At 36.4% G+C, this 18,136-nt stretch overlaps 4 protein-coding genes across 9 annotated transcripts; 2 read left to right on the top strand and 2 right to left on the bottom strand.

Annotated features, from left to right (window-relative positions):
- The first annotated feature begins 1,078 nt into the window (after positions 1-1,078).
- Positions 1,079-4,326, top strand: wdr73 (WD repeat domain 73). The gene is made up of 8 exons (XM_065287781.2): positions 1,079-1,213; positions 1,322-1,389; positions 1,475-1,560; positions 1,653-1,741; positions 2,555-2,622; positions 3,062-3,223; positions 3,312-3,680; positions 3,820-4,326. Exons 1-8 carry the CDS (start codon positions 1,161-1,163, stop codon positions 4,056-4,058), a joined length of 1,134 nt encoding a protein of 377 aa, XP_065143853.1. The 5' UTR covers positions 1,079-1,160; the 3' UTR covers positions 4,059-4,326.
- A 95-nt stretch (positions 4,327-4,421) lies between these two features.
- LOC135776269 (sialidase-3-like) lies at positions 4,422-11,975 on the bottom strand. Of its 2 annotated transcripts, none has more exons than XM_065286850.2 (3): positions 11,858-11,975; positions 9,022-9,270; positions 4,422-8,671 (listed from the first exon to the last, which is right to left on the bottom strand). In XM_065286850.2, exons 1-3 carry the CDS (start codon positions 11,903-11,905, stop codon positions 7,748-7,750), a joined length of 1,221 nt encoding a protein of 406 aa, XP_065142922.1. In that variant the 5' UTR covers positions 11,906-11,975; the 3' UTR covers positions 4,422-7,747. The 2 variants fall into 2 exon arrangements, with proteins under 2 accessions (XP_065142922.1, XP_065142923.1); XM_065286851.2 differs by lacking the exon at positions 11,858-11,975 and adding an exon at positions 9,941-10,046.
- On the bottom strand, positions 10,443-13,244 carry neu3.1 (sialidase 3 (membrane sialidase), tandem duplicate 1). The gene is made up of 3 exons (XM_065286852.1): positions 13,091-13,244; positions 12,262-12,497; positions 10,443-11,975 (listed from the first exon to the last, which is right to left on the bottom strand). The coding sequence occupies exons 1-3, from the start codon at positions 13,095-13,097 to the stop codon at positions 11,001-11,003; spliced, it is 1,218 nt and encodes a 405-aa protein (XP_065142924.1). The 5' UTR covers positions 13,098-13,244; the 3' UTR covers positions 10,443-11,000.
- On the top strand, positions 12,542-18,091 carry xrra1 (X-ray radiation resistance associated 1). 5 transcript variants are annotated; one of them, XM_065286846.2, is made up of 18 exons: positions 12,542-12,766; positions 13,843-13,948; positions 14,036-14,172; positions 14,283-14,354; positions 14,428-14,500; positions 14,598-14,695; positions 14,785-14,933; positions 15,080-15,187; positions 15,609-15,763; positions 15,857-15,906; positions 15,997-16,074; positions 16,161-16,254; positions 16,350-16,465; positions 16,556-16,759; positions 16,865-17,015; positions 17,091-17,206; positions 17,317-17,422; positions 17,945-18,091. In XM_065286846.2, exons 2-18 carry the CDS (start codon positions 13,864-13,866, stop codon positions 18,088-18,090), a joined length of 1,938 nt encoding a protein of 645 aa, XP_065142918.1. In that variant the 5' UTR covers positions 12,542-12,766; positions 13,843-13,863; the 3' UTR covers position 18,091. The 5 variants fall into 5 exon arrangements, with proteins under 5 accessions (XP_065142918.1, XP_065142915.1, XP_065142919.1 ...); XM_065286843.2 differs by having other exon boundaries at positions 13,843-13,957; XM_065286847.1 differs by lacking the exon at positions 12,542-12,766 and adding an exon at positions 13,333-13,551.
- The last annotated feature ends 45 nt before the right edge of the window (positions 18,092-18,136 follow it).

Below are 18,136 nucleotides of genomic sequence, written 5' to 3'. Positions count from 1 at the left end.
TCCTCATGATTCATGACATTCAGACAAAGCTCTCTATCATCCTTGCATTTAGGTTCTTATGAATCACCATGTCATTTTAAATGTCCTCATTTGCATGAGACAGTTTTCAGTATCTACCCACAGATTTGAGGGGATTTGGGGTTTGAAAGGAAGGTCAGATCACGTGCCGTCATCGTCACAAGGCACTTCAACCTTCACTGTGATATTTCAGAGAGTCGTAGCTCCATTTTCGTGTCTTTTATGTTGGACAGTATGTGGGTGATTCGGTCGCCATGGTTTCTGCCTTCTGAAATAAAGGTGAGGTAAAACACAGGGAAATGTGACCATTTCTACATAGACAGCTTAAAAGCCTGTCAAATAATTGTCTATATTATGTGTCATTTTCCACGGCAGCGTGGCAAAGTAGGAAACCAAGTGTACATAGTGCACCTCTGAGAAATTTTAGACCAGATTGCTACATTTGCAATGGGTTTTAGTCCCCGACGTAAACAGTGAAACAGTAGATGAGATTAATTTTGGATCTGGCTAATGTTCTTCTTTGTGTCCACAGGGGGAATGTTTTGTACGGCCTTCTGATGCATTAGATGACGCACATTAGGATAAAGGCTAATAATGCCGTGACCCATTTTCACACGTTTCACCAACTTAACTCTCTTTGTAAAATTTCCCTTAAGCTGCACTCTGTCTTCTGAAAGATGTGGTTGAACAATTAAAGATTTCATTTAACAATTGTGGGAACCGTGAATAATCAGCTTTAATAACAGTTGAGGTTGGCTGATTACTATCATGAACACTAATTAAAACTAGAAACTACATTTTTGCTAGATATAAGCGTGCTAAGGACATACGCCTAAATCAGAAAGCGCACGTGTAGCTTTAGTGAATGACACAGTAAAGTATTATTCCCAAATAATCTACCGTAGTTATGTGAACAAAACATTTCTCTTAATGTTACAGTGACATCTGCTGGATCACACATAAATCTGATTTTCATGTGTTGAAGACAGATCGCTGGTGCATGATACACTTCACTTATTACCGACAGGTGGCGATACGCGACGTTTAGCGTTCGCAAACATAAGCACAGAAGAACGAGTCCCGGAAGTATACTCCGTTTTAAAATATCTGCTTGTGGAAATATGTTGTGAAACTTATTAAGTATGGAGATATCGTCTGATGAAGATGATGACTGGTTTATTGAGTCTCTAAACACGTGAGTCATGCAGTAGTGGTACAACATCAAATCTCTTATAAATAGTAACAGTGCCTCAAAACCTAATGTGCTCTCTGTATGATCTATCTAATGCCTTCCTAATTTCAGATACAAAGACCTGCATGTTTTTCAACTCGAGCATCCCACAAAAGTTATAGAGTGGACAGGTGACAAAAGTAAGTTATCTTTAAATCCCCAAAATATTTGAAGAAATAAAATCAACTTTGATTTTAGGTTCTAAAGGTCTTTTCCATCTTTTAGGTATTTGTGTCGCAGCGTACAATGGAACAAGAAACGAAATCTTGGAATTACTTCTGCCTCTTAAGTTATATGCAGGAGACAACCAGGTGAATAAAGGGCAAAGAAATGTACACCCATGCCATGATGCATGCCTAAATGTAAACCCATTTAACTGTCTATTTTTCACAATTCACAAAAGGGTCTTTGTGCTGAGCGAGACTTCAAAGTACAGCATGGTGGATTTTCAGAAGAACCTGTTGAGTGTTTGATACATATCCCTGGAACAAGGTGACAAGTTGATCTTCAAAAGTGTTCATTCACTGTTAAATACTTTATCATCCAAAAATGTGTATGTATGACTTCTTTTCCTCAGACGAACACAGTAATTTAATATTAAAATGCTGTTGTGTTATCTTATTGTGAGGTCAGCCTGGGCGAAGCTCCTAAAAGCCCATACATCCATTATTTAAATAATCCAAAGGACCCCAGTGGGTAATACAGTATATGCCTCCTGAAGAAAAACAGTGCATTCGTGAGGGAAAAGTTTAATATGATCTTATTTAGCAAAATTGAAAAAACAAGCATGTACAATATAAGATAACATAATAGCATTTTTATATAAAACAGTTTGTGTTCAATTGGAGAAAGGAAGTCATACATCTGGAATGGCTTGAATTTAGATGAAGTATCGCTTTAAATCACTGTGGTCAAAAAGAGTCTTTATGCCATTAGACTATGTGTGAAATGTTACAAATTTAGTGAACAAGTCGAGTGCATAAGATAATGTAAGGAATAATTGACGACAGGCCATTTAATTATAAGAAAATAATGCACACCCAAGGTGCAATGCGGCACGACCAGAGTGCTGTTACACCGCAGGTGTGCATTATTTTCAAATAATTCAAAGGACCGGAGTCAATTATTCCTCTTATACCACGGTTACCGCAAACATTGCTCTGGTGCCTATTTTTAAGACATTTGACAAGTTAGGTGTGCGGTTATCAGAAATTAATGCATACTCACGGAACATTTCTCAGCCAATCAATTGCAGCATTCAACAGACCCGTGGTATAAACATGTTTATACAATACATGTTTACAGATGTGTGGTGACCAGTGGAGGTTCTAGTTCAACATTGCAGATTTGGGATATTGGCGGAGATGATAGTGGTAAGATTGTGTCTGTGTAGTACATTAGAAATGCAGTCAATAGTGATAATACATTAATCATTTAAAGGCGGGGTGTATGATCTCAGAAAGCCAATGTTGGCATTTGAAATCACCTAAACAAACATGCCCCTATCCCAATAGAATCTGTACCTTCTTTTGATAGACCCGCCCCACACACATGCAACCCAGGCAATGATGTCGGTTAGGAGACATGCTCCTTACTGCTGATTGGCTACAAGTGTGATTTGGTACTCGGCCTGACTCTCTTTTCCAAAGAGTTCTTAAAAAATGATGCACCCCGCCTTTAAACACATACATTTAATCTATTATTAAATAAAAGAGAATGTAAGAAGAAAACAAATAATTAAAGACGTGCAAAGATAAAATTTTATGCTGCAAAAATGTGTCACTTATTTTCTAACCTGTTATTGCAACACAGATGTTATAAAAAGGACTGGAGTCATAAACCCCAAAAACATAACTGCAAAAGGCTGTAAAATAGCACCTGGTTTGACTGAAGAGCCTGCAGTACTTCATGGTTCTTTAACTAATGATATTCAACTGCAAGAGTTAGCAACAGGAAGAGTTCTGTATACCACAAGTAATGTCAAACACAATAAATCTTTATTTAAAATATATTAAAAGTAATCATTCAGAACAGCTTATTTAATTGTTTTATTTATTGACAGGAAGTGACTGCTCAGAGTCAGTGAGTGGTTTGCAGTTTCTCAACGCTTGTGTATTTCTCATTTGTGCAAGTAATGGCACACTGCTTATGGGAGACACGAGAGACCCGTTGACCTGTCATTATCCTCTAAAGGAGAACATGAGTGGACCGCACTGGTGTTTTGGACTGAGGAAGAGCAGCTCTCAATCAGAACCTTCAGTATGTACAATAGCAAGACTTTCTTCATCTGGTCACATGATGCTGTCTGATCCAAGAGATTTACAGAATCCATTTTGTCAAACTCGACTAAACGTTCAACACAACTCGGTGAAGAATGAATTTCTGAATGTTTCTTGGGCTTCTGTTCTTAACAGCTGTCTGTCTGTGTCTGGTAAGTAAAGATCCTTTTTCATTTTTAACATACACTGTAATATGTTTGCCTAATGATTGTGTCAGAAATGTAATTTCTTTTTATTGCAAAATGTACAGCATCACACCTCAATAACCTGTACATTTTTGTTCTTTTAAAGGGTTTGATGGAACAGTACAGATTTACAATACAACAAATTGGAGCATAGAGGCACCGACACCCCAGCCTATTTTTTCACACAAAGGTCATGATATGTTTTATGAAGCAGAATGCAGTGGTTCCCGACCTGTGGTTACCACCCATGCTTGGCATCCATCACGACCAAACACTCTTCTCTCAGCAGCTACTGATGGATCTATACATGTATGGGACTGGGTTGACAAAACCACTAAGACATGAAGATACCTAAGGTTCATTTCTGAATGGATATCCTTGATTCAGTTTTAAAAGTCAGCAATGTTTTTTAACCAATTTCCATCATGTTAATGCATTTCCAGCAACAGTACAATATTTGCATACAACTCTGTTTCAACTATATTGTAAATATACCAGAATGTAAAAATAAACAATTTAAAGTCTTGAAGGTTTTAAAAAGACTATAACGTTTATGAACTATATTAAAACACACTATCATAAAAATGTGGTGTGTTCGAAACGAAGGAGGATTAGGGCCAAGCTAAAATAAAAAAAATAAAACCATCTCAAGATTAAAGTCATTTAAATGCGAGAATAAAGTCATTATTTAGCGAGAAAAAAGTCAGAATAAATATAATTTCGAGAATAAAGTCGTCGTTTAACGAGAGTAAAGTCGTCGTTTAACGAGAGTAAAGTCGTCGTTTAACGAGAGTAAAGTCGTCGTTTAACGAGAGTAAAGTCGTCGTTTAACGAGAGTAAAGTCGTCGTTTAACGAGAGTAAAGTCGTCGTTTAACGAGAGTAAAGTCGTCGTTTAACGAGAGTAAAGTCGTCGTTTAACGAGAGTAAAGTCGTCGTTTAACGAGAGTAAAGTCGCAAATCTGCAAAGCAGATACCAAAATTAGCAAACATTTTATTAATAAAACAGTCTGTGTACAGGCAAGCAGAAGATCCCATAATAAAAACACAAACTACTAAAGTGCACATTTGTTTCCTTTAATGAAAACGAGCACATTCTGGGCTTTTCTGCTTGACATACTTATTAATAATATATTATAGTGTGTAGTAAATATAGTGTATTTAAATCACTGTCTTAATGCAGTAAACAACGTAAAGAATAGGCCTAAACTGAATTGACTTCATTATCGAAATTTTACGACTTTATTCTCGTTAAATAACGACTTTTATTCTCGAAATTATATTTATTCTGACTTTTATCTCGCTAAATAATGACTTTATTCTCGCATTTAAATGACTTTAATCTCGAGATGTTTTTTTTTTATTTTAGCTTGGCCCTAATCCTCCTTCGTGGCCCTTAAAGGGGAGATTTTTTTAAGATCTAAAATAAATTTTTGGTGTCCACAGAGCAGGGCTTAAAAACGAAAAAAATTATCAATCGTTTCACTCCGAGCAGAATCGATATTTTAACGTTTCCATTTTGGCGTTCCTCATTGAACATTTACGTTCCGAAAACGGTTTACTTAGAAAAAATACCGGTTAATAACGTTATTTTAATTCAGACTATACTTTAACAAATGCATGCATACAGACTAATTTTCACACAAAAATAATAACATAACATATGATATAACTAAACTTCAACATTTCATTAATTGTTAAAACCACAAAAGAAATACCTGCATTAATTTTAAGTATAAACAGCTGAAAAAAACGACCCGTTTTATGCTGGTCTTTTACTGGTTGAAACCGCAGCATACTCTGCTGGATGTTTACGTTAAATGTGCCTATGTAAGTTACCTCAGTGATTCCCGGCTACTGTACCCCTTCCCCACATCCTTCAATATTGCAGACAGACTTGTTAAGACAGCTTGTCGTAAGAAAAATAATAACGAAATGGAATTTCTTGGTGGCGACTCATCTAAAAAGTAATTGACAGTGGTATAAGTCCCCTGGCTTTTTTGAGTTACAGTTTGCATCTTCATATTTCCAAGCAAGTTTTAACTTAAACATACCTCTGAACATTTGATGGGTAGCTTGGTGGTTATTTAAGACAAATGCTATCGGGCCGGAGACTCGATGACTGCGGCGCGGGCATTTCACTCACGCTATGTGTCAAAGTCACTCACGCTTGATGCGTCAAAGTCACATGTTGTACTGTTCAATTCATGATTGGTCACTAATAAAGTACAATATTAAAGAAAACGATAAAATAACGTTATTAACCGGTTAATGGTAATTTTAAATAAACGTTTCTGTTCAGAACAATTAAAATTGATTTTGTTTTCGTTTTTGTTCCTGTTAAAATTTCGTTCGTTTCCGGTTTTCGTTTTCGTTCCTTGAACCGGTTCAGAGCCCTGCCCCAGAGTACATATGTGAAGTTTTAGCTCAAAATACCCCAAAGATAATTTATTATAACCTGTTAAAATTGTCATTTTATAGGTGCATTTGCATTTTATAGGGTGTGTCCTTTAAAATGCAAATGAGCTGATGAAATGCAAATGAGCTGATGAAATGCAAATACTGATTGCAATGAATGGTGGTTTGTTGTAATTGAAACTCAATTTTGCTGTGATTTTTTTCTCTCTTTCTGCACTAAATGGCAGTGCCGTGGTTGGAGTGCCAATTAAGGGGTGGTATTATTATAATAAAATCCCCTTCTGACATCAAAAGGGAGCCAAATTTCAATGACCTCATTTTTCACGTGCTTACAAAGAATGGTTTACCAAAACAAAGTTCCTGGGTTGATCTTTTTCACATTTTCTAGATTGATAGAAGCACTGGGGACCCAATTTTAGCACTTAAACATGGAAAAAGTAAGATGTCCCCTTTAAGAGTGCATTGAAAGAAATATAAGCAAGTACTTAAAGAGACAGTGGCTGCATCCAAAATAGCATGCTTTCACTGAAATAGCATACTTTCTTGAGTGGGTACATATTTGAATAAGTAAATATTTAAAGAACTTAAAATAAGTATTCTCTATATCAGTGGTCTCTAACATGGCGTGAGTTCCACGCCAAAGCACATTCTGTTAATAGTCTCAAATTTAATTTGTATTTATTATTTATTTAATATGTACTTTTAAGTGACCTACTTTACTGCGAATTTGGACACTTTTGTCACTGTTTCTTGCTAACTATATAGTAGGAAAGTATGCAGTTTCAAACACAGCCTGTCACCAAAGCTGGTTCCTTTTCAGCCCCCCTCAACTAGTAGGCTAATGGGATATCTGGAGATTTAGGAATAATGAAAAACATTTATCCTGCCTCTAATTCAGCGAATGTCTGATTTGAATCTATAGAAAATAAAATAAAAGCGTATTAGAAAGTTTGTTTTTTATTTCCTGTTCAATATTGTGTAAACTTTATCTGCATAGAGGAGATAGCTGGAAACCACAGAGCACCCACTGAGAACATAATGATAAATTTAAAATCTAACCATCCCAAAACAGCCAGTGGAGATTGTTAAGTACACAGTGCTGCTGCATTATTGGGCTCCACCCAGGCAATTAATTATAGGCCGATTATAAAATAATGACTTGCACTGGGGCCATTTACAGTGTTTGCAGATGCTTTGGGAGTCATAAAATTTTTTAGAGTGTGTACTTTTGCTGACACAAGCTACATCTCCCTCCCTAAAGATTAAGTGCAGTAATAGCACATTCTTATGATTCATTGTCTAGTCAGAAATATTTCTGCTTGGTTTAATTAATACCCACACTTCCTGTTGGCTTCAGAAAAAATATATTTTTATTACATTGCAAAACTTCCTAAATTAGTATTTATTTAACCCATTATTCACATATTTTATAAGTGGCATTGAATCAATAACATTTGTGCTGCTAGCACAATGAGCTATGAACACTAAATAATTATATGGATGGATACAGAGTAACCAAATGTGTGTGTGTAGTACATGATGAAGCAGATATACAGTAGCAGTCATTGCATATTTTAAATGAAAGAAAATGTAGCCCCCCAGAAAGCTATGTTTTCTCTTATTCAGTATTCTTGGCTTGAATGACATCAGAAAGCTTAAAAATAATAAAGGCCAACTGTTCGACCTCACTTTTCTCTCCACACTCTATAAGACAGGCAAAATGTTCTCCATCTCCACAATGAGCCAGATCTGAGTATCCACTGGGACCATGATGGATTATCAATTTTTGATCTACCCATCCTGATGCATCCAATGGAGATTTATTCAAGTAGACACCAAGGGACCTTCTCTGACATGGATTGGTTGGATGGCAGTAGAGCAACCATGTGTTTTCAGATCTTTGATCAGGGGCAAAACTTAACACGCTGCCCTGGCAACCATATCCGGTCTCAGTCAGCTTGCATGCAGATGAAAGTTTGTCGAAAGCTTCTTCAACCCTCTTACTTAGAGCCTCAACTCTGTGGCCGGACGTACTACGAGCATTGCAGTACAGATGGCTCTTACCATCATGGTCTATGATCTCAGCCATCTCACACTCACAAGACTCATCAGCCAATCGTTCTCCAACATGCCAAGTGCTTCCGCAGTCATCACTGTAAAATGCAAAAGCATAAGGTGTGGGCTTATGATCTAAGTGGCAATGATACACATAGGCTGGAATAATCAATCTCCCACTCTGCATTTGGATACCATGCCCTGGCCCAACTGCAAAGGTGGCCCAGGTCTTGACCTGGTCACCGATCACATCTGTTGTCAGATCTGTGATACGGCTCCAGGTGTTGCCTATGTCCTTGCTGGTTACATAACAAAGACGTGCCTGGTTTTTCTTTTTCTTTATTTGGGCTTTCTCAGAAACTCCAAATGGAACTGAGATGAAAAACAAGAACAGGGTCTTGGTTCTTTTCTCATAGACCGGACACGGATTCATGCTGCGGTGGTTTGATAGGCAAGCCGAAGTGAGCACTTCATGGTTATTATCCCACTGAAATAAAAACATGTTAGCAGTTGAATTTTGTGTGCAACGCTCATTTCGTAATATGTAAAGCTGCTGTTCTAGGCATCAATAGGTCCACTTGGAATCGGCACAATTTTTTGTCAGCAGTACAATACTACATGACAATGAAAGCATTTAACCAGAAGTGCAAAAAGCAATATTATATTATATTATATTTATATATTGTATATATTTGTGTGTGTGTGTGCATATTCAGTAAAGGCTTTAGATCTGAATTGAAAGGTAGAGAGGCAGAGATAATGGATACAAGGTGTAGATTGCATACAGGCCAAAATATGAGTAATACTGGCTAAAACAAAACATGTACCAAGTCGTACCTCAACCTCTCCATCCTTCCACATTCCTTTTCTCATCACCAGGACATCAGCATCTGTATCATCTGCTGTTTTTCGTTTCTCAGCAAAGGCAAGGTAGGTTTGATTGTCACTGATATAAATGAGAGATGGAATTCTATAGGTCACCTGTCCAGAATCCGAACATTTCTCTTCCTGTTTGAATAATGTTGTTACTTGAAAGGGTCTTGATATGGGTCCTGAATGTGTTTTATTGTCCATTGTTAAATAGTCCTAGAACCAAATGAAAAAAATGTATGATACAAAAGAATGCAAAAAGATCTGAACATCCAAACTGCCCAGAATTGGGTTCTGGTGCTGGGCAACGAATAATAAATCACAGAAAAAAACAACAAAAAACTGGGGCAATTGTTAAAATGCTCCAAGTATAATATGTAATAGTACAACATTTTGACATTTGAAAAGTCAAAACGTTGCACTATTCAATTATATTTGGAGCATTTTTATCAGTGTGCGGGCTTCTTTGTTGTTTTTTCCACAAAAGTGTATAACACCATAAGGTCAATAACAGTATGGTTACAGAGGACTGGAAACAGTTGCAGCAGTTTGCTCTGTAGGCCTATGAATCTGTTAATAAACATAACAAAATGAAAGCGAAATGTCTGGTTTAAATGTAAAACTTACAAAGCGCATGTTTTAATATAACTTTAGCTCAGCGTTGCTTCTCAATGACAAAGACCGATCAGTGCTTCCAAGTACCGCGAGAGCCAAATATAAAAGAGCAGAATCGATTCGCTCTCGCGGTAACTTTGATGTCATAGACCAATCACTCTGCGCAGCGCCACATAACACACACATTATATCCGTAATCCGTGTTTGTAAATATTAACTACGTAACGCAATATCCAAAGTCACAAAATCCACATGCGGGCCAGCCACTTACAGAAAGTCAGAAAATTTCCTTATAGCACCAGAATGTCCAGCTTGCTTCAGCACACTTTGCTTTTTCAAGCAGACCCTAAATCTAACCCACATACTGTTGAGGCTGCCAGTGATTTATTTAAAGTGCGTAACTAGATATTAGGCTCAGCAACAGGAGGTGGCGACTCAAGTCCTTTCAGTTTTACTGTTTTATTTAACTAAACAAGTTAATTAATTCCTGTTGAACTAGTGGACTATCTGCACATGAAAGGTACATTTAATTAAAATCATGAAGGCATTGAATTAATATTTCCTTACTTTTTATTGGTCACCACCAATCGACTGTAGTACAGTGCAGTTAGTGGGTCACACTTAATAATGCTACTTGTTTTCAAGCTATAACAAGTGCAGTAGCATCTTAATATGTTTTTAATCAAATTAAATTTTTACCATTTAATTATTTAAAAAAAATATACTGAAATATAAATACAAATTAATGTAAAAACAGCCATGACCACCCACTGACCATGCAAACATTCCTTAAAATATCTTCCTCCATGTTCATCGAAACAAAGAAATGTATACAGGTTTGTAAAAACATGAAGAGTAAACGATGACACAATTTTCATTTTTGGGTGAACTATGCCTTTAATACTCCAGTCCTGTTGTCTGTTTGCACAATTTTATATTCACATGCACACTGTTTGTCAGATTGCACTTTCATTTAATTTTTCATTTATGTGCATACCTCACATTTCATTGTTTTATTCATATGCATAATGGGTGCATTATTTTATATTTCATTCATATGCATACTTTGTACATACATGGCCTAAGTGCGGGATTTAAGGCCAAATTATTTGATGAATGTATGTGTCAAGAGCATTCGCTCAAAATCATTAACTCACAATAAGTTAAAAACATCTCATTCTAAAGTAAAACAATACAGTTAATTTTGTAAGGTCTTTATACACCACTGATAATACAGTTATGTATATTATATTGCATTTCTGTCAAAAGATTCTTCTTAAAGTTCCACATTGCACCTTCAACTAGTTATTCAACTAGTTCCCTTTATCACATCACACATTGCAAGCGCATATTACATCACTGAGTTTAAATTCCACAAAGGCTATCTCCTCAATTTCACTTTTCTCTCCACACTCCATAAGGCAAGCAAAGTTCTGCCCATACTGCGTCATGTCTGAGTATCCGCTTGGACCCTTGTTGATAATCCATGGCTGGCTCCAACCATTAGTACTGAATGGTGTTTTATTCAAGTAAACTCCAAGATCCTTCCTCTTTTTTTTATCAGTTGGATGGGAATAGACTAACCATGTCTTTGTGTCGAATTGTGTTGAGGAATCGTTTTGTTTCTTGCCCTCTTCTCCTGATGACTCGGGCACGGGAAAGCTCAATACGCTACCCTGGCAACCGAAATGGGCCTCCACAAGTTTCTGTGCAGAATGAGGTTTGTCAAAAGCTGCTCCGTTGCTCTGACTTAAAGCCTCTACTCTGTGGCCATGCGTACTACGGGCATTGCAGTACAAATGACTTTGATCAGCATGGTCTAGGATCTCAGCCATCTCACACTCACAAGAACTCATCGAGATTTTCTCCCCCACGTTCCAGGTGATACCACGGTCATCACTATAGAATGATAAAGCATGAGGCTTAACATAAAGCGGAAAATAGAATGGGAAACATCTGTAATGAATATAATACACATATGCTGGAATAATTAATCTTCCGTTTTTCATCTGAATGCCGTGTCCTGGTCCGACTGCAAAAGTAGCCCAATTAGTAATCTCATCTCCAATCACACTGTTTGTTAAATCCGTCGTCTTGCTCCAGCTCAGGCCATAGTCTGTACTAGTGACGTAACACAGATGGGATTGGTTCCTACCAGTAACAATCTGTCTTTCTTCTGTGGTATTACCCAATATGCTGACGAAGAACAGAAAGACGGTTTTGGATTTCCTCTCATAGACTGGACAAGGATTCATAGTGCGATGGTCCGGCAAACAGGCTGATGAGAGTGTTTGAACAGGAGACCACTGAAAATATATCATTGTAATTTGTTAAATTGTGCTTATTCGTGTGGCAATTATGTCTGAATACAATTTATTTAAAGGGATATAGTTCACCCCAAAATTTCGATGTTGTAAGTTTTACTAACTCGTACTGTATATTATTCCAAATTTGTATAACACAAATTATTACCGCTCATTTTTTTTCTATACAAAGTGTAGAAATAGAAAGAAAGAAAAAGAAAGTGATACTTGAAATGTCAAAACAAAGCAGTTGTTATACAAGCATAATAATCTGAAAGGTATACATTACTTGAATAGATCCATTTTGATGTGATCCCCTCCTCATGACCAACACTTTTGCATCACTGTCACGTGGAGTGCTGCGTTCTTCAGCAAAGGCAAGAAATGTCTGAGCGTCACTTATGTAGATAAGAGCTGGTATTCTGTATGTTGGACCATTCTTCTGCTGTCTGAATAATGATGTCTTTGCAGGTTGAGTCTGGTGGAATTCTGCGTAGCTTTTAGATGCCATACTGTCAATCATTCCTGGAAAAACAAGTAAACAGTGTTTTATGACACGCTGTCATGCAGTAACCTTTGAGCTTGTAACATGACCCTTGTGTTTTACACGAAAAGAGGAGCATGCTCACTAAAGGTTATGCAAAAGAAATGCGTTTGATAATCAATTGAAGTAATCCACTTATAGACTTCCGATTTCAAATCTAAAGGATAAATATTGTTAGTGGCACCTGGAGGAACATTTACATTGATTTATCTCGCTTGGGTGATGCAGAAGAAAGCCTACTGAGATTCAAGTATGTAAAATTACTGCAAAATATTAGTATACATCTCAATCTTTCGAGGCTTGACATATCAAAGGTCAACTTTATCACAAGCAATTCAATGCACATTCAATGTTATTGTTTCCCCAGTTGTTCAAATGACAAATCTCATGACTTGATCACATTGCCTCCACTGACCCCCTTATGTATTAAAACAATAAAAGGTCCTTATTCTAGTCACACTAATAGTCATAGTTTCGGCATAGGAAATCCTTAGTACAGTGTCAATTATATCATTTAAGTACACAAATAATTAAAAATACCGAGGCACTTATTACACACAATTTGTGAACTGACCTTTCATTAATGCGTCTCTTTAAACGAAATATCCTCTGAATTTACACGTTTATCATCAGACGCATATCTGATCTATTTAGAGATCCATATAGCTCAATACAGAGTTCTCCACATCAGCAGACGGCTGTGCGCAGTGCGCGCATAGACAACAAGCAGTGCATAGGGAAAGCGGAACAAGAACCGCGTGCGGTGCATTGTGGGAAATGTAGTTCGAAAACAACGACGTGCGTTTTGCTCGAAACTTATTTTTTTCCCGCTTACATTAGTGTCGTTTTAAAGAAGTTTCACTTTTAATGTATAAATTACATTATTATTTGTATCGATAAAACTACAATGTCACCAGGCTCGTCAACATCTGAAAGTACTACATTTCCCAAAATCATGCAGTTGCTAGGATACCATATAACGCAGACGGTGCTACAGAGCTATTTTGCTAAGGGTCTCTGTGGTTACAACTAAATGTAAGTTTTATATTTTAAAATATCACTTTTATCAGCCACTAGCCCATCTTTGATACGTTTTGGCTTACTGGAACTTAATGTAGCAAGTATAAATGCACCTGTTTGTTGTACAAACTTTTAAACCAGTCCTAGAGATATATAGAACTTTGATAATGATTGACATGCTGTATATAGGTCTTTAATAAGCATATATTAAGCATTGAGAAAGTATTTTTAAGCCTTCTGTGGTTTTTATGGGCTGGATCTTTGTATTTTGTTCTGTTGGCTTCATTATGTTTTGTTTATGTCTAGGTAAACTGCTTGCTAAAAGAAATGACAGGATTGGGGATTTACAAACTGGACAATGGAGAAAGTTACCCTTCACAATGTTTCCCAATAAGATCATTTTTTTATCCAAGTAATAAAGGTTGTAGCACAAATCCTTTGAATTTTTCAAATGTAGCATTAGTGGTATCTTTTTAACCTCTATTTATTATTTTGAAAGGTGCCGGACACTGGCTTGTTGCACATAGAAATACACTGGAAGCGAGGATTTCCAAAAAGACCAAAGTTTTACATGTTGAACTTCACTCGGGGAAAAGAACTAAAACTGCTGGAAACATTTTAGATGCAGAGCTTCTGGTGAGAATGCTCATATAAGAATATAAAAGAATTAGTGTCTGCCCATTTTAAATGAATTTATGCATTCATTTCATATATCATTGAAAACACAAGCTTGCATTCTGCTTCAGGTCACATTGCATTGTGTGGATAAGCCCTCTGACCTCTGTTCTGTCAACATCAGTGATCAGGGTTTGCAAAAAGTAAGATTTATTTACTATTTTTGTATTATTTAAATCATGTCTATTATTACATGACTGACATTTTCTGTTTCAGGTCAGACTTGAGGGTTTGGAGGAATTCGATAATATTGCTTACATAAATGCCTCTGATAACCATTTAACTTTAGGTAAGAAATTGTCGGTTTAAAATGTTTGTGGTGTTTTTAGTGTGACATAAAAATAATATAATATGCATATAAAAATAAATCTTTATTTTTTTTAAAGAACCTTTCAGCAAGTTTCCGGCATTAAGGGAGTTAGAGCTTTCACTAAACAGTCTTCATACTGTAGAGATTCATGCTGAAGATTTTCAGAAATTGGAGGTTGGTCAGTTTATATATGAACGTGAGTACACATTCTGCTCTTAAAGGCTTGAGGCAAATATCACTAAACATGTTTCATTTGTTTTTAGGTGTTGGATTTATCCTTCAATAGCATAACAGGTGAAAGTATGTTAAATCTAGGCCTATTGCCCCATCTAAAAGTGCTTCATCTAACTGGAAACCATTTGCAGATGCTTCCACTTGATATGGCCGGCCCATGTACCTGTCCTGAAGAACAGTAAATGTTTACTAGTTCATTTACATGTTCATGTTACAGAGTACATTTTTGGCTAAATATCTGAACGCTACACTCTTTAATTTTATAAAGGAACTATACAACTTGAATTTAAATGTTTGAAGGTATCACCGCATTTTCTTTTTCAGCAGCACACACCAATGTGTCTTGCTTTTTCAAACTCTGGAGGTGTTAATGCTTGAGGACAACAGGTTAACTTCTCCTGGTGTCTTCATGAGCCTTGCTAACTTAAAAAGGTAAGTTGTTAACATTTTTTTTTTATTATATTATCAAGAAAAGTTAGTGGTGCCCAAACTCGGTCTGGGAATGCCAGTGTCCTGCAGAGTTTAGTTTATGCTTAGTAAGCTCTTAATTAGCTGCTTCAGTTGTGTTCAGTCTGTACCCCTGAGTTAGACTGTCAAACATGTATTTTCTCCTTTTGTATACTGCCCTCTTCAGGCAAATCCACAAAATGTTTTTTAAGATAATAAAATGCTGTAGCCTCAGGAAAATACCAGTGTTGTAAACATTAATGTCTAGTGATTAAAGAGTCCTGTTTTGTTTGTAAATGTTTAAAGTTGAATAAATACGGAAATGCAGCAAGTTGACAATTGGACATTCATTGTTTGGCGCGTGTGCAAGTTATTCCTCTCATTTTCAGTTTTACTGTGCATTTAGGCTTCAACATCTAAACTTACAGGGAAATTTCATCTCAGGAGTCCCATTCTTGAAACAAATGGCACCCTTACAAGATGCTCAGAAAACCTTAAAAACCCATAGCACGATGCAGAGAACTGGAAACCCTCTCTTATTTCAGGATGTCACAATAAATGGTAGGAGGATAAAGTGTTTGGGTGTTATAAAAATATAGACAGAAGAAAAAAACATATGTATGTGTTCATTTATTTATGTTGTGTGCCAAACAGATGCCTCTGAAACTCTAAGCCAGCAAAAATCAACCACAGGAACATCCAAAGTAAGATTAAAATGTCCTACCCTGTATATACATAAGTCATATTTATGTTATTTTATAAAAAAAAAACATTTTTTCAATATATATGATCAGAGAAAGGATCATGAATGCCCTGAAGATTTTGGCCAACATTTCCCAGAACTTCGACATCTGAATTTGGCCAAAAATCAGGTCTGTCTGTTGTCAGTTATAAAACATTTGATATGCTACAAACAAAAAGTCATTGACATCAGAACTATTTGCTACTCTTTTCTTAGATAGCAGAGGAAGAGGCATTGTTGCCTGTGGCATTGTTTCCCAAACTCAATGAACTTGTTATTCACTCAAACCCCTTGACAACACAGAGATGTGGTAAGATTACTCTTGCAAAGACAGGCAGCATTTTAATGCTCATTGTTGAGGATTGGTTGTATGTAAAATATAAAACATGTGTCTTGTCAATATAGGTGACCCACCGATGTTAACCAGTTTTCTGCAGGAACAGCTGGGTATTAAGATAAGACGCAAAAAGTCATCTGATCTTAAACAACGCATTAGTCCCACCGTCAGTCCTAAACGCAAGGTAACACAAATGCTAAAACATTATTAACTTCATTATGTTTTTAAAAACAAGTTTATTACAAGGTGGTTTATCTGCCCCCTACAATTTCAGGTAAAAACTCGAATTCCAAGAGTGCCAGATAATGTAAAAGATAGAACTCTACCAATAGAGTATAGATTAAAATCTGGTTTCAGTTCCTCATCTAAAAGAAGCATTGAAGAGGAAGATGACATTGCCATTGGCCATGAGCATTTTGACAATGCAAGTATAGCCAGTGAGAGAAATCGAAATGAAGAGACGTTCTTTGTGACAGAGGTAAAGCATCTACATTTAATAAGTCTATACATTAGCAGCCATATATTTAGACATGTGCAGGATGCATGTACCAAACATACGTTTTAATTTTTTTATTTCTTCAAGATTGATGTTCCATATGAATCAGATCACCAAAAGATACAAGAAGATGAGAAGAGAATGGTTAAAAAACATAGTAAAGTATTTCCAGAAAAACTAGCTGGTTATGAAATCTTATTTGACGAAGAATCAGAGCCGGAAATGCCTGAGATTTCTGGTAAGAATTTTCCTAAGCTTTGGTGTGGGCCTATTGCTTCATTTAAATTAATAATGTTTGTCTCTCCTGATGTAGGAATTCAACATGCCGTCAGGACTTTGGAGCACACGCTCAAGAACCTTCTTGTATATAGAGATTCTAAAGCAAATCTTGATCGTCCCCAAAAGCCATATACTGAAAGAGAGAAAAAGGTTAGGGGTTGTTACTCATGTATAAACGGTGCATCACTTAAAACATAAAGGATATAAATAACATGTGCTGAAGCCTGGATCATCTGTTATCGCTAATATTCTTTTCACAGATTAGAAATTTGCCACCTCTAGGACCAAAGAAGTCAAAAGGGGAAAAGGTTGAGGAAATCCTTACTCAAATGAAGGAGACAAAAACAACAAGCAAAGTTCCCTTAGGTAACAGTTACATCATTTCTCTTTGATTTTATAACAGCTTTGCTTTGAAGTGCCTTAATTAGACTTTTATTAAAATGACAAAATCAAAGTGGAATCCAGCGCAGTTAAGTCAGAAAAGGCCAAGGATGTTGTTTCGGTATTAATGAAAGCGGAAAATATTTTCCAACTGAGCAGTAAACAAATTTTGCCATGAATTAACACTAACACGTTCTTGAAGATTTACAAGTCAACTAACAGGCAAACTGCAATGTTATAATAATGGTCGTGCAGTACTTGGAAATGCTCTATTTGGCCGTGCAGCTGTTCCTATTATTATTTCAACACTTCAACAGATTGCATGTGTGTTTGACTGTGCTGCATGCATGAACTTCAGTGAAATGACATGGCAACCTCCATGCTTACTTTTAATCAACAGATTGATTTTATATGCATGTGTTTTTTTAAGATTCATTTGACCTTTTCCTTTATGGTCTTTTCAATCCCAAGTGCTCACAGTTGTAATTGTATGCATTCTCTATCCAGTTAATGTTCTCAGTGGAGGGAAAAATATTTGTAAGGAAGATTATGAGGAAGCATTGACTTTGCTGAAGGACATGCAGAGGAGATACAAAATGGCCCATCGGGAATCAATGGAACAAGCAGCACATCTTGAGATTAAGGAGATCTGATCTAAACTGATTAAGTGTTTTGTATTTAAATCTACCTATGTGCTTT

Source organism: Paramisgurnus dabryanus, chromosome 18, assembly GCF_030506205.2.
Source record: "Paramisgurnus dabryanus chromosome 18, PD_genome_1.1, whole genome shotgun sequence".
Taxonomy (NCBI): domain Eukaryota; kingdom Metazoa; phylum Chordata; class Actinopteri; order Cypriniformes; family Cobitidae; genus Paramisgurnus; species Paramisgurnus dabryanus.
The sequence above is the reverse complement of the archived record's forward strand: the minus strand, read 5'-3'. Positions and strand labels throughout refer to the sequence as shown.